The sequence below is a fragment of the Pezoporus flaviventris genome, unplaced genomic scaffold (assembly GCF_033815535.1).
Source record: "Pezoporus flaviventris isolate CSIRO_AGI_PZ_B2104156 unplaced genomic scaffold, CSIRO_AGI_Pfla_v1 ptg000149l, whole genome shotgun sequence".
NCBI lineage: Eukaryota > Metazoa > Chordata > Aves > Psittaciformes > Psittacidae > Pezoporus > Pezoporus flaviventris.
Window position 1 is genome coordinate 550441 of NW_026892697.1, and position 16537 is coordinate 566977.

Consider the following 16537-nt stretch of genomic DNA (forward strand, 5'->3'; position numbering starts at 1 on the left):
GTGTTCCAGGTTGATCCGGATGGTCTCCAAGCCCCAGGCTCAGCATTAACGCAGGCAATGAAGTGCAGCACTAAGGTAAAGTTATATGGGTGTGCAACCTTCCCACTGCTTTCCACAGGGGTCATTGATCAACATCTCAAGGTGAGCCAGAGGAGCAGGCACCGTGTTGTGACATGGTATTTAACTGCTTGAGCACCCCTTTGTTCTACCTGTGCTGGCACAGGACTTTCACCAACCTGTTCCTCATTGAGCTGTGCCTGAACTCTCCCTTTCCATCCTGCAGGACTGTCTCTGAGCAGCTCCCACCACATAGAGGCTTTTCCACCTGGGACATCCCTGCCTCTTGGAGAAGAAACCTCCAGCCAGGAGCTCACACACAAAGCACCATCCAACCCATGGCACAAAGCAATTGCACCCAAGTGACCGAGTTCAGCCTGGTGGGGTTCACAGAGGACTCGGTGTCTCAGGTCTACTTGTTCCTGCTCTTCCTGCTCACCTACCTTGTCACCATTGTGGGCAACCTGGGCATCATCATCTTAATCAGGGCCAGCCACCTCCTCCACTCCCCCATGTATTATTTCCTGGGCAATCTGGCCTTTGTAGACCTTTGTTCTTCCACTGTCATCACCCCCAAGATGTTGGTTGACTTGATGTCAGAGAAGAAGAGCATTGCTTATGCTGGGTGTGTGGCTCAGGTCTTCCTCTTTCAGTTTTCTGGGATAACTGAATGCTTCCTGCTGGCTGCAATGGCCTATGACCGTTACGTGGCCATTTGCCATCCCCTGCTGTACCCCCTTGTCATGTCCCCAAAGTGCTGTTTCCAGCTGGTGACTGCCTCGTACCTCGTGGGGCTGACCAATGGTGTGGGACAGACCATCAGCATGTCCACCCTGTCCTTCTGCAGCTCCAGCGCCATCAACCTCTTCTTTTGTGACTTTTCCCCCCTCATCTCGCTCTCCACCTCTGACACCACCCTCAGCCACACCATCCTGATCACTGCAGCATCTCTCTTTGGTGTGTCCAGCATCCTGATTATCCTGCTCTCCTACGTGGCCATCATCGCCACCATCCTGAGCATCAATTCAGCCGAGGGCAAGCGCAAAGCCTTCTCCACCTGCACCTCCCACCTCACCACTGTCAGCATCTTCTATGGGGCATGCTTTTTTATGTATTTATTCCCCAACTCAGACAGCTCAAGAGCAGCAGATAAATGGGCTGTGGTGCTCTACACCGTGGTGACTCCCATGCTGAACCCCTTGATCTACAGCCTGAGGAATAAGGAGGTGAAGGAGGCTTTGAGGAGGCTCACAAAAATAAGATGATCTTGAATGGTGCAAGCTTAAGGCCAGACAGAATGAAGATGTGGGGTAGATGCTCAGGTATTGGTTAAGTATGGACAACATGTTGGGGGTCTTCTGCACGCAGAATGCACTGGTTGATATGATTGAGAATACAAATAATTTCACTCTCTAAATTTATATTTAGTAGTTAATTTCACCTAATTAGTTAATTTGTACTGTATTTCACCTAACGAAGACACAGGTAGACAACTACAAGCATGCTCTCCTCTTCATCTCAGGAAAAGGGGGGACCTGATCGCTGCCTACACCTGCCTGAAAGGAGGATGGAGCCAGGAGGGGGCTAGGCTCTGCTCCCAGGGGACAAGGGATGGGACAAGAGGAAAAGGCTTCAAGCTACACGAGGTCATGTTTAGATGGAGCTGAGGAATAATTCCTGCCCCAGAGGGTGCTCAGGCATTGGAACAGGCTGCCCAGGGCAGGGCTGCAGTCACCAGCCCTGCAAGTGTTCACAAACCCTATAGACAAGGCCCTCAGTGCCATGGGTTAGGGGTGGCCTTGACAGGGCAAGGGAACACTTGGAGTGCATGAACTTAAAGCTCTTTTCTTTTTGCTCTCCCTTTTGCTTGGCAAATGAGAATAAACTGTGAATTCTACCGTTCCACTGGATCAAACTTCATTTCATAACGGTGTTGTTAAATCATTAAGGGCCTTAAGAAAAGGACAAAAACACCTTTAGCAAGAAAAACAGAAATGATAGCAAATAAGTGTGATGCCATGCAGTCAGTATTATTAGGTTTTGATGGACAAAATGATTTCCAGCACCATTGACCTCATTTCATTTTAGACAGCAAAGAATTTAAGTGAAATAAGGTACTTGTGTGACCTCTGTTATGACCGAATGCGTTTTGAAAGCGTTTTAAGAAGTGATAGTGATGAATCCACACCAAAGGGCAGAAACTATCAAGGAATCCCCATCCACTGCTCCACACCTTTGCTTTCCATTCCCCTGTTGGCAGCAATAGAAGCTGTTGCAGAATGGCTCCGAGAGCAAGGCCATGAATCCTTGGAGGCCTTGTGCGAGCAAAGCAAAGTGTAGGCCTCACATGTACGTGACTTAAGCTGAAGGACACACTGTCCTTGAGCTCTGGGGAAAGTACCGAGAACTGAATTGCAGCTGATGTAATGAGGAAGATCCTTGAAAACAGAAACCGGATGTGGGAGGAGAATGTAAATGAAACCGTTTAGAACTAACCAATGTTGTTGTGACTAGTAGGCATAATTAGCACTATGAGGATATAAGCGATGTGCGACACGAATAAAGTAGAAGCTTGCTTATCACTCATATTGGGTTGTCGTGTCTTGCTTCTCCTCGCCGTCAGCAGAAGCCACGGTCTCCATGGCAGCCTGATCACAACAGAGCACAGGAGCTGTGGTGCTGTCCAGCAGCCTTCAGACCAGATACGTGGCAGCCACATTAAGGTCTCTGTGGTGCCTTCTACAACAATGTTCAATGACTTTATGTCCAGCTGCTCTCTCCTTCACCATCACCAAGTGTTTAAACACGAACATGAGCTCTTAGTGTCTTAAAACACAAGTCTGTGGCTACAACCCTATTGCTCTGCTCATTGTGGCTTCACATTGGAGCTGGTGCTCTCAAACCCAAAAGCTTTTTGCTCCTTGTTGTGTTTGTTTAAGCAAATCAGTAGTTTGCTGTGTCTAAGGGCTGCCACTGCCTTCAATGGGGTAATCATCTGACCAGGAGAGCAGAAGAAACACCACATGAGGTTCTAGGAAGCAGAAGCAGCAGCCAGCATTGCAATGCATCTTCCTGCTGGGTCATGATGAGCAGGCAATGAGGTGCCTGGTTTCTGGCATTCCTGCTGATGAGCTCCTAATGGCTTTAGCTCCCCACTCTCAGCTGGAGCTGCTTTCATTGTGGTTAAATCTGGTTTAAAGGCAGCTGAGCAAATGCTGGGTAGGAGCTACATCCTTTTCTTTGGGTACTTAGTGACTGGATTTAGGAATCATCTCCTATATCCTTGGGCAAGCACTTATCTCCTTACGTTTGAATGCACCATGTCAACTCTATGTGTTTACTGTGTCCATCAACTCCCTTTATTGCTGAGGGAGATTTGGTGGGGTTCATGCCTCTCACTGCAAGGAAGACACCTCCATTGCTCCAGCTGAAGAGATCTGAATGAGCTCTGCTGATTGCATTGGCCTGAGTCTCATCTGGTGTAATTGGACTTTGGCTAATAAATAGATAAGGAGAGACTCTCATGTTTGGCTTTTAATGTAAGTCATCAATATTTAGCCACCTGCAGTGTCAGCATGTGTGTGTAAAGCAGAGACCACAGAGAAAAGCATGCTTCTGTGTGTGATAAGATGTGGGTATTTGATGTGGGATGGGTGATGTTTTGCCCTTGTTTAGACAAGCTGTGGTATTGAGAATGGCTGGTTTCAGTGGTGTTAGATGCAAGGTGTGTGTTTGAGATGTCTACTCTTTATGTATCTGCAACTTACTTATGTAAGTACTACACAAGGGGAAGGAGGAGAATGAGGATGAGGAGATGGCCATTGAGTGTGTGAGCCATTAGCAATGGGAAACAGCAACTATCTTCATCCTCCTGCCTGAGGTGGGTGTAGACAACTTCAGCTGGATCTTCTGAACCCATTTAAAGGTGTTAAAGCCCTGTCTGCTGTCAGCTGCTTTTTTCTACAAGGAACAAGTCCCACTCTTGGTTTTGTTTCCTCCTTTTGCAAGCAGTAAAAAGCCACCCTGAGGTTATTTAAATTTGGAGGCATATAATGCAAAATGTTGTTTCAAAGGCCAGTTTTGGGTCCAAAATGGGCAGGTGGAATCAGACAGACTTCAAAAAGAGAAAATGCTGAGTCCTGCCTATGAGGAGGACTTGCTCTAAGCACTAAGACAGGCTGGGGGGCACCTTATCAGAGAGGGACAAGGCTCTTGTGGTGTCCACCGAGTTGAAATGAGCCATCAATGTGTCCTTGCAGCAAAGGCACCCACCAGCAACATGAGAAGATTACTGGTGGTGAGTCAAGGGACTTTGTGCAATGAACATCTGAGCACAGGCTGGGGAATGGGGAAGTAAAAGCTACTTTGGGAAGGGTGGAGGGAGAAGATGAATTGTGCTGAAGAAATGGTCATCTTGCTTGAAAAGGGGCTGATGGAAAGAGTGAAGTGGTAGGGGAAGGAGGAGGAATGCTCATTTCTCAACAGGCAACATGTTGATTTGAAGGTCATCTCCTCATCTTTTTAAGGCCTGCATATTTCAGGTTAACATGAACAGCAGTCATCTTGTGTACATCTATATATACACACATGTTCTTTAAATATAAGGAAGAACAGAGGAAGAAATATATGGAAGAATAATTCAGATGAGAAGGGGATGTTTTTTCCCTTGAAGCTACAAGTACATGGAATTGCATTCAGGGATTCTGGTCTCACTTTAATCGACTCAAACATCACTACAGAGTCAGAAAATCAATCCAATTTGATTTCTTATCTATTTAATGCAACACTAATTCTTGTGGCAGATTAAGGCATGATATTATTGTATATACTTGTCCTTAAATAAGAACAACTCCCACAGACAGCAAAGAAATCATCCGAAACAAGCCTCCTTGTTAAAAAGAGTTTGGATGCTTATGGGAAGATGCTTATGTTTTGCAGGACCAATTCTTTCCATAACAGAGCAGCCACAGCTTTAGGATTTAAGCTTTAAGGTTATTTGTTTCCATATAGGAACTATTGACTATTCTTTTATCAAGGTATTATTTTTCAGTATATTATTTAGGACCTTCAACCATCATGGTTTTCTCTCCCAGGAATTGGGTGCACTCCTAAAGGAAACCCCAAATCCTGCATTAACCTCATGCACTGTGTGCTCCTATGAGCTGGGAGAAGTGATTCAACCTCTTCCCATGTTTCTTTGTCTCCTGCTGCCAAGAGAGTGGCTGGAGGAAACCACTTGAGTGTGACCACGTTTCTCCTTTTGGGCTTCCCCAACGTGTAGAAGCTGCTCTTTGGGACTCTTTTACTCATCTCCATCAACATGGTGGTGGGGAACCCTATGAAGACCAGCTCTCAGCTTCATGTGCCCATCTCCTTATTTCCTCATCGGAAATGTACTTATTTCCTCCATAGGATGTAGCTGGTCATTTTGCTCTTCTGGATGGTCCTGCTCAATGGAAAGCTGCCAGCATGCTGACCTAGGAGCACAGCGGAACTTCATCCCCTGTGATAAGGAGTCACCCAGCTTGGTGCAGGAACAGCCTTTCAAGGCACTGCCTGAGCAGTGTTGGATTTTCCTTCGATGTCACTTGGTGCTGACGACACAGATGCTCCATGCTTCTGGCCATATGTTGCATGCAGACGTGCCCAACTTGTTTCATGGCTCAAAGACTCTCAGTGCTGTCCAGAACTACCCTATCACGTCTTCATTTCCTTATGTCTGTCCATCCAGGCCAAGCTTATTTTCCATTCCAGCTGCAGCTTACTCATGATTTCTCATGCCAGGGTTTGATGGTTGAGTCACATTGGTCAAAGGAGCGGTAGTATCTAATTGTAGGTTTCCACATCTGAATTAGTCACAGAAGGTTCCCCTTATGGAGACAAGGATGCATCTGGGGCCTTTGATTCATCTTGGATCTATTTTAAACATCCATATTGGAGGTTTCTTCTGGAATAAGTGGATGGTTCTGCTGCCTTTGCAGTGAAGGGTGCTGGGCAGACACAACTACAATGTGGGTTGTGTTCAGAGCAAACACAGACCATAGCCTGAAGGGTCAGTTTAAGTCTAATGGGAAACATCAGCTCACTGTGCTGATGTGTTGGGGTCCTTCAGAAACCCCACTCAAAAGTGAGGAGGTGCAAGCAGCTTTTCATACAACCATGGAATGGTTTGGGTTGGAAGGGAGCTTAAAGCTCACCCAGTTCCAGCCCCCTGCCACAGGCAGAAACAACTTCCAGTAGAGCAGGTTGCTGCAGTCACCATCCAACCTGTCCTCAATCATTTCTGTTGGTCAATAATGTCTAATGCAGTAGAGCCTCAAAGCTCAGCATGCATAAATCACTTCCTGAACAGAATAGGAAAGCAAAATGGATGTCAGCAGTGTCCTGGCTGTGTGTTTGCTTTTATAAAGGTTGCTAATAGCAGATATTAACTTCCTGACAAGGGGTTTCTATTCTGCATAGATGGATAGGAAATTATTGCCTAGAAGATATTAGTGTTGTTTTGCTCTCTTTAGAGCCATAAGAAAGGAACTTTTCCCCATAAACCTGTGCCTAAAGGGGTTTCAGGAAACATGGAGGGGGGCTTAGGACAGGTGGCTGCAGGAACAGGCCAAGGGGAATGGCTTTAACCTGTCAGAGGGGAGACTGAGGTGAGCTCTTAGTCAGAAGCTCTTCCCTGGGAGGGTGCTGAGGCGCTGGCACAGGGTGCCCAGAGAAGCTGTGGCTGCCCCATCCCTGGCAGTGTTCAAGGGCAGGTTGGACACAGGGGCTTGGAGCAAGCTGCTCCAGTGGAAGGTGTCCCTGCTCATGGCAGAGTTTGGAGCTGGAGGAGCTTTTAGGTCCCTTACAAAGCCAACTTCTCTGGAATTCTATGGTGGAGGCCCATGAAATTGTCCTTAATACACAAACATGCCAACACACTGACCCTTCAGCTCACTGGCTTTGGACATGAGCCATCTCTGTCAAGCAAGGCAGCTGTAGAAGTGAACTTTGTTGTTAACAAAGAAGAAAGTTTCTTTCTTGTTATCCCCAGCTAATTAATCTCTGATGGCTTGTTATGAAGAATGAGGGAAGTCACATCCAAGTGTTCTGAGAAGCTTTTGTGGTGATGAGGAAACTTCCTTGGTAAACCCCAGAAGGTCTTGTTAAAGCTGATGACTCCTGGAAGGGTGGTTGTTCCCCAAGGACCTCTTCTTGCTTTGGCAAAGTGAGCAGCATCACTTGTGATGGAAATAGCTGTGAGTGCTTGTATTGTGAAAGCCTGGATCTTGGGCCTGCTGGAGGGCTTTCTGTGCCCATACAAGCTTGGTCCTACTCTCTCTTTAAAGACACATCCCTGTCTTCATGACATGTGCAGATAATGTGGTTTAAACCCTAGCCAGAGAGCTTGTTCACTCACTCCCAGTGAGTGGTGCCGGGCTAAGAGCAATCGAGCCCCCCCCCACCGGGCTCTCCCCTTCAGCGCTCTTCTGAGGGATGGGGAGGAGGATCGAATGAGTGCAACTCCCACGGGTTGAGACAAGAACAGTCCAGCAACCAATGTACAACACAAATCACCCCCACTACTACCAACGACAACTATGATAAGAGAAAATAACAAGGGAAGAGAATACAACACCACTGGCCAAGAAACGAGTCCCACCCGGAAGCCCGTGTCCTTCTGGGTAACTCCCAGTTACCCCCCACCCCAGGCATGACGTGCTGTGGTATGGAATACCTCCTTGGCTAGCCTGGGTCAGGCGCCCTGTCTCTGCTTCCTCACAGCTTCCCCTCCTCCCTGGTAGAGCATGAGCCTCACAAAGTCCTTGGTCAGGGTAAACATCACTTAGCAACAACCGAAAACATCGGTATTAACAGCACTGTTCCCAGGCTGGAAGTCAAACACAGCACTGCACCAGCTAACACAAAGGAGAAACATGACTGCTACTGCTGAATCCAGGACGTTATCCACCCCTTACTCCATACCATTCACGTCATGCTCAAATCCCACATATATATACACATCCATATACACACAGAGCAAGAGAAAGGGATCATTTTCATAGTGCATGGACCAATCCCTACAATGCTGCAGAGTCCATTCGGTCCATGATGTCAGGTTCCATCTCTTGTAACAATCTTTCAGGGCAGGAAAGGCTGTGTGCAGTATTGGATCATTGCCTGCTGATGCTGGTCGTTCCTTTACTGTGGAACTCATCCGGTTCTATCAAAGTTCATTCTCTGTTGGGATGATGGTTGGAGGGAAGTCAGGGCTAGTCGCTGGTGACCTGGAGATATCTAGTTGATGGGCTATAAAAGTATTACACAGCAGGCAACAGCATACAATTGAGTTCACTGGCTCTTTTCCCCTAAAATCAAATCCCCTTGAGGTATACATCGGACTTCCCCATCTTCCCGCATTACCCATCAAGTATATCCAGGTCCCTGAGCAAAAGCAATCCCACGAGTGGGTTTGCCTTTACCTGAAGCAGGAATAACCCAGACTGTCTTCCCCAGCAAATTCTTCATATGCACCACGGGAACTTTGTCCCCCTCTACAATATGTAAAAGTTCTGACTGGGCTGGGCCAGCCCTGTTGGCAGATCCTCTGGTGTTGACCAACCAGGTGGCCTTTGGTAAATGTGTATCCCAATGCTTGAAAGTTCCCCCACCCATCGCTCTCAGTGTAGTTTTTAACAGCCCATTGTACCGTTCAATTTTCCCAGAGGCTGGTGCATGGTAGGGGATGTGATATACCCACTCAATGCCATGCTCTTTGGCCCAAATATCTATAAGGTTATTCCGGAAATGAGTCCCATTGTCTGACTCAATTCTCTCTGGGGTGCCGTGTCGCCACAAAATCTGTTTCTCAAGGCCCAGGATGGTGTTCCGGGCAGTGGCATGGGGCACAGCGTATGTTTCCAGCCACCCGGTGGTTGCTTCCACCATGGTAAGCACATGGCGCTTGCCTTGGCGGGTTGGTGGCAGTGTGATATAGTCAATCTGCCAGGCCTCCCCATATTTATACTTCAACCATCGTCCTCCATACCAAAGAGGCTTTAACCGCTTGGCTTGTTTAATTGCAGCACATGTTTCACACTCATGAATAACCTGGGCAATAGTGTCCATTGTTAAGTGCACCCCTCGATCACGGGCCCATCTATATGTTGCATCTCTGCCCTGATGGCCTGAAGTGTCATGGGCCCACCGGGCCAAAAATAATTCACCTTTATGTTGCCAATCTAAGTCCATCTGAGCCACTTCAATCTTAGCCGCTTTATCCACTTGTTGGTTGTTCTGGTGTTCCTCAGTGGCCCGACTCTTGGGTACACGGGCATCTACATGACGTACCTTCACCACCAGGTTCTGCACCCTGGCAGCAATATCTTTCCACAGTGCAGCAGCCCAGATGGGTTTACCTCTGCGTTGCCAGTTGCTCTGCTTCCATTGCTTCAACCACCCCCACAGGGCATTTGCCACCCTCCATGCGTCAGTATAGAGATAAAGTACTGGCCACTTTTCTCGTTCAGCAATGTCCAGGGCCAGCTGGATGGCTTTCACCTCAGCAAATTGACTCGATTCACCCTCTCCTTCAGCAGTTTCTGCAACTTGTCGTCCAGGACTCCATACAGCTGCCTTCCATCTCCGATGCTTTCCCACAATACGGCAAGAGCCATCAGTAAACAAGGCATACTGCTTTTCACTTTCTGACAGTTTATTATATGGTGGGGCCTCTTCAGCAGGCACCACCTCCTCCTCTGGTGACATTCCGAAATCTTTGCCCTCTGGCCAGTCCATGATGACTTCTAGAATGCCTGGACGACTGGGATTTCCTATTCGAGTTCGTTGTGTAATTAGTGCAGCCCATTTACTCCATGTAGCATCAGTTGCATGATGTGTAAAGGAGACCCTGCCTTTGAACATCCAGCCCAGCACGGGCAGCCGGGGTGCCAGGAGGAGCTGTGCTTCAGTGCCAATCACTTCCGAAGCAGCTCGAACCCCTTCATACGCTGCCAGTATCTCTTTCTCAGTTGGGGTATAGCTGGCCTCAGATCCTTTGTATCCCCGACTCCAAAAGCCGAGGGGTCGACCTCGAGTCTCTCCTGGAGCTTTCTGCCAGAGGCTCCAGGTAGGACCGTTCTCCCCAGCTGCAGTGTACAGCACATTTTTTACATCTGGCCCGGTCCGGACTGGTCCAAGGGCTACTGCATGAACTATCTCGCGTTTAATTTGCTCAAAGGCTTGTTGCTGCTCAGGGCCCCATTTAAAATCATTCTTCTTCCGGGTCACATGATAGAGAGGGCTTACAATCGAACTGTAATTTGGGATGTGCATTCTCCAGAACCCCACTGCACCCAAGAAAGCTTGCGTTTCTTTCTTATTAGTTGGTGGAGACATTGCTGTTATCTTGTTGATCACATCTGTGGGGATCTGTCTACGTCCATCTTGCCATTTTATTCCCCAAAATTGAATCTCCTGTGCAGGTCCCTTGACCTTACTCCGTTTGATGGCAAAACCGGCTTTCAGCAGGATTTGGATTATTTTCCTCCCTTTCTCAAAGACTTCTTCCGCTGTATCGCCCCACACAATAATGTCATCAATGTATTGCAGGTGTTCTGGAGCTTGCCCCTGTTCCAGTGCAGTCTGGATCAGTCCGTGGCAAATGGTAGGGCTGTGTTTCCACCCCTGGGGCAGTCGGTTCCAAGTGAACTGGACACCCCTCCAAGTAAAAGCAAACTGTGGCCTGCACTCTGCTGCCAAAGGAATGGAGAAAAATGCATTGGCAATATCAATCGTGGCATACCACTTGGCTGCCTTTGACTCTAGTTCATACTGAAGTTCTAGCATGTCCGGTACGGCAGCACTCAATGGTGGTGTGACTTCATTCAGGCCACGATAGTCTACTGTTAGTCTCCATTCTCCATTAGACTTTTGCACTGGCCATATGGGGCTATTAAAGGGTGAGCGGGTCCTGCTGATCACCCCCTGACTCTCCAGTCTACGGATCAGATGATGGATGGGAATCAGGGAGTCTCGGTTGGTGCGATATTGCCGCCGGTGCACTGTTGTGGTCGCAATTGGCACTTGTTGTTCTTCAACTTTCAGCAACCCCACAGCAGAGGGATCTTCTGAGAGACCAGGCAAGGTGGACAGCTGCTCAATTTCCTCAGTCTCCAAAGCAGCAATACCAAAAGCCCACCGGTACCCTTTTGGGTCTTTGAAGTACCCTCTCTTGAGGTAGTCTATGCCGAGGATGCATGGAGCCTCTGGACCAGTCACAATAGGGTGCTTTTGCCACTCCCTCCCAGTCAGGCTGATTTCAGCCTCCAGCACAGTCAACTCTTGGGATCCTCCTGTTACTCCAGAAATATAGATGGGTTCCACCCCTTGACAGCTTGATGGCATCAGGGTACACTGTGCACCGGTATCTACTAGAGCCTTATACTTGTGTGGGACTGATGTGCCAGGCCATCTGATCCACACAGTCCAGTAAATCCGATTGTCCCCTACCTCCACCTGGCTGGAGGCAGGGCCCCTCTAATGGTCGTCACAGCATTGGACACTTAAGTCGTGTTGAAAGGGATTATTCTTCATTATCACAGGAGCTGGAGTAAAATCAGCTCTTCCACTCCATCTGGGAAACTGCTCACCAGAGACTGAAGCTGTAGCTCTCATGGGACGATCAGTCTTGGCCCTTGCTCCCCTCTTCAGTTCACTCACCCGTTCCTCCAAAGCTGAAGTAGGTTTTCCATCCCACTTTGTCATGTCTTCTTCGTGATCCAGCAGGTAAAACCATAGGGTACCCCGTGGCGTATACCTTCTATATCTCCTCTCTCTAACAATAGGACGTCTTTTGTTAATAGCTGAGACGTGTGTTGGTACACGTGAGGAGCTGGATAAATCAGATACATCGTCCCTCAATTTGTCGAGGTCCTGGGACAGTTTTTTCACAGCTGAGTTGATGGAAGGAGTGAGATTGTCTTCGAACTCTCGGAGTTTATGAACCATTTCATCCACTGTTAGTGGTACTATGTCATTCCAGGTCACTGTTGCCAATGAATGGGCATATGATGACGGTGCATTCCGTGTAAGTTTTCGCCACATGGGTCGTGTACGTTCAACTTCATCTGGATCTATAGGTGTATCCCCGTTATTCGGCTTGATGTGATAGATCATCTCTACGATGGCCGATTCCCTCAGAGGCTGGATGCCTTTGTCTATAGTAGTCCACTTGGCCGAAGGACTCGTAACATCGTCCTTGTACGGAAACCTTTCTTTCACAGCTGCCAAGAGCCTCCTCCAAAGGCTGAGGGACTTTTTCTCTCTTGCAATTGCTTTGTCAATTCCCCCTTCTCTAGCAAGTGATCCCAGCTGCTTGGCTTCTGTACCTTCTAGTTCGTGACCATCGGCCCCATTGTCCCAGCATCGGAGTAACCAGGTGATGATGTGCTCCCCTGGTTGACTGGTAAAATCTTTTCGCATATTCCGCAGCTCGGTTGAGGTCCGAGGTCGAGAAGTTACCTCTTCTTCTTCTTCTTCGTCATGTGATGATGACTCCTGATCAGATTCTGGACCGGGTGGTGAATTCATTGGTTCTTCATCTCGCTTCACCCTTTTTGCCTCCTTTTTTGCTTGTTCTCTTGCGTACAGGGGCAACTGATATTGGTACGAATTGGTCCTCTGGTTTGGCTGCAGTGATTATCACTGTGGTTTGAGTAGCGACTGTTCTTGTTGCTGGGGGTGGTGTAGCTACCGTGCTTGGAGCTGGGGTAACCGCGCTGTCTGTTGCAGTTGAAGTTTGAGCAGCTGCTGTACTTGCCACTGGGGTAGCTGCGCAGTTCATTGCAGCCAAAGTTTGAGTAGCAACTGTCACTTTGCCCTCAAATCCGCCGACATTCTTTTCCTTTTGAAGGTGCTGGATAGTGTTGAACAAGGCCATGTAAGCATAGGCCAAGCCCCAGCACGTTGCCGTGATTTGTCCATCTCTGGTATGGCCAGAATGACCACACACCTCATTTAAGTGTTTTACTAATTCTTCTGGATTTTGCAGTTGTTCGGTAGTGAAATTCCAAAATACTGGAGGGGCCCACTGACCTAGATACTTGCCCATACTATCCCACACACCCTGCCACTCATGGCTGTCCAGCCTCTGGGAAAATCTCTCGGTCCTCCTACATCATCGTTTGACCCCAGACAAGACCCAAACCTGAATCTGCTTAACTCTTGAAATCAGTAGTGGGCAAAACACACTCTGTATGCGTGTTAGCATGGTGATTCCCATCACCATCAGCAAACAAGTCTCAACAGCATTAAAAGGCCATTCAAAAAATTCAAAACTCTCAAATGTAAATGGTCTGGGGGGACGACTGGGAGGGTAAAAGGATGTCTCCTTCACAGGTTGAGCACCTGAGAAGGAGAAAAAAGATGTGTAATTGCTAAGCACCTCCATCATATACCTCCCAAAGTATAAAGGTGGTGACCACACTGGGAACATAAGCCAGATCAGTTTCATGATCAATGATTCTATTGTATTACAAGTCATTACCATAAAGTACAATGGGATAAAAACCTTAGCCCAAGCCCCACACTTCAAAAACACTAATACAGCCAATACCGGATGGACGTAAGATATGGTATACTGAAACTGTGAGATCAAGAGGAAAAACCTTGAGAGCCAATAAATCAGCATTGTGACGAGTGACTATCAATCCAGTCAGATCTGTTCTTATTTCAACCCCTCGTGCCCCACGTTGGGCGCCAAAAAAAAGAACTGTCGTGGTTTAAACCCAGTCAGGTAACTTGTTCACTCACTCCCAGTGAGTGGTGCCGAGCTGACAACAATCAAGGTCCGTGTTCGTCTCCCCCCCCTCCCTGCACCGGGGCTCTCCCCTTCCCCGCTCCCGGAGGAACGGGGAGGAGGATCGAGAGAGTGCAACTCCTACGGGTTGAGACAAGAACAGTCCAGCAACAAATCACCACCGCTACTATCAGCTAAAACAATGATAAGGGAAAATAACAAGGGAAGAGAATACGATACCACCGGCCAAGAAAACGAGTTCCACCCGGAAGCTCCTGTCCTTCCTGGTAACTCCCAGTTACCCCCCACCCCGGGCATGACGTGCTGTGGTATGGAATACCTCCCCGGCTAGCCCGGGTCAGGCGCCCCGTCTCTGCTTCCTCACAGCTTCCCCTCTTCCCTGGCAGAGCATGAGCCTCACAGAGTCCTTGGTCAGGGTAAACATCACTTAGCAACAACCGACAACATCGGCTTCACCAACGCTGTTCTCAAAACTAGAAGTCAAAACACAGCACTGCACCAGTTAACACAAAGGAAAAAACATGACTGCTACTGCTGAACCCAGGACATGGCTATTTCTAAACAATTGCTGGTCATTCTCATCTTATTTTTGCCTATTTCTTAGTAATTTTATACATTGTTGACTAAGTCTGAACTGTTTCTTGCCATTTCCAGCCTGGTTTAACCTTTTCCTAGCTCTTTCTAAACTGGCTAGAGCTATTTCTAACCCTTTTTTGCCCAATTCTAACTCTTCTTAAGCCATTTTGGCCATTTCCAAACCATTTTTGTCCTGTTCTTACCAATTGATTTCTGTTTCTAAACAATTTTTGCCCTTTTCTCACTTGGTTTAAACCATTTTTGGCTCTTTCTGACCCTTTTAAGGTTTTTTTGGATATTTCTAAATAATTGCTGGTCATTCTTACCTTATTTTTGCCCATTTCTTGCCCATTTGAAGCCATTTTATGGCAATTTCTGAACTATTTATGGAAGTTTCTAGTCTGGTTTAAGCTTTTCTTAGCTATTTCTAAACTGGCTTGAGCTATTTCTAACCCTTTTTTGCGCAATACCGACTCTTTTTAAGCCATTTTTGCCATTCCCAAACCCTTTCTGTCCAGGTCTTACCAATGTCTTTCTGTTTCTAACCTGGTTTTGCCCTTTCCTGACTCGGTTTAAACCATTTTTGGCCCTTTCTAACTCATTTTAAGTCTTTTTTTGCTATTTCTAAACAATTGCTGGTCATTCTTATCTTATTTTTGCCAATTTCTTACCAGTTTTATGCCATTTCTGACTAAGTCTGAACAGTTTCTTGCCATTTCTACTTTGGTTTAATCTTTTCGTAACTATTTCTAAACTGGTTTAGACTAGTTCTAACCCTTTTTTGCCAGGTCTATCACTTTTTAAGTCATTTTGGCCATTTCCAAACCATTTTTGTCCATTTCTTACTGATTTCCTGTCATTTCTAACCCATTTTTGCCCTTTCCTCACTTGGTTTAAACCATTTTTGGCTTTTTCTAACCCATTTTAAATCTTTTTTTTTGGCTATTTCTAAGCAATTGCTGGTCATTCTTGTCTTATTTTTCTAACCCATTTTTTGCAGGTTTTATTCCATTTTTGGATAAATCTGAACTATTTATGGAAGTTTCTAGCCTGGTTTAAGCTTTTCTTACCTATTTCTAAACTGGCTTGAGCTACATCTAACCCTTTTTTGCGCAATACTGACTCTTTTTAAGCCATTTTGGCCATTTCCAAACCCTTTCTGTCTGGTTCTTACCAATTTCTTTCTATTTCTAACCTCGTTTTGCTCTTTCCTGAGTTGGTTTAAACCATTTTTGGCTTTTTCTAATCCATTTTAAGTCTTTTTTTTTTTTGGCTATTTCTAAGCAATTGCTGGTCATTCTTACCTTATTTTTGCCCATATTTTCTTGCAGGTTTTATTCCATTTTTGGCTAAATCTGAACTATTTATGGAAGTTTCTAGCCTGGTTTAAGCTTTTCTTACCTATTTCTAAACTGGCTTGAGCTATTTCTAACACTTTTTTGTGCAATACTGACTCTTTTTAAGCCATTTTGGCCATTTCCAAACCATTTTTCTCCATTTCTTACAAATTTCTTTCTATTTCTAACCCGTTTTGGCCCTTTTCTGACTTGGTTTAAGCCATTTTTGGTTCTTTATAACACATTTTAAATCTTTTTTTGGCTATTTCTAAGCAATTGCTGGGCATTCCTACCTTATTTTTGCCCATTTCTTGAAGGTTTTATTCCATTTTTGGCTAAATCTGAACTATTTATGGAAGTTTCTAGCCTTGTTTAAGCTTTTCTTACCTATTTCTAAATTGGCTTGAGCTATATCTAACCTTTTTTTTTGCCCAATTCTAGCTCTTCTTAAGTCATTTTGGCCATTCCCAAGCCCTTTCTGTCCAGGTCTTACCAATTTCTTTCTATTTCTAACCTGGTTTTGCCCTTTCCTCACTTGGTTTAAACCATTTTTGGCCCTTTCTAACCCATTTTAAGTCTTTTGGCTATTTCTAAACAATTGCTGGTCATTCTTATCTTATTTTTGCCAATTTCTTACCAGTTTTATGCCATTTTTGACTAAGTCTGAAGAGTCTCTTGCCATTTCTAGTTTGGTTTAATCTTTTCGTAGCTATTTCTAAACTGGTTTAGACTAGTTCTAACCCTTTTTTGCCATTTGTGAATAGAAAAT

General features: G+C 46.2%; 1 protein-coding gene across 1 annotated transcript; it reads left to right on the plus strand.

Moving 5' to 3' along the window:
* The first annotated feature begins 395 nt into the window (after positions 1-395).
* Positions 396-1322, plus strand: LOC133283048 (olfactory receptor 5G25-like). The gene has a single exon (XM_061479475.1). The coding sequence runs from the start codon at positions 396-398 to the stop codon at positions 1320-1322; it is 927 nt and encodes a 308-aa protein (XP_061335459.1).
* Positions 1323-16537: the final 15215 nt, after the last annotated feature.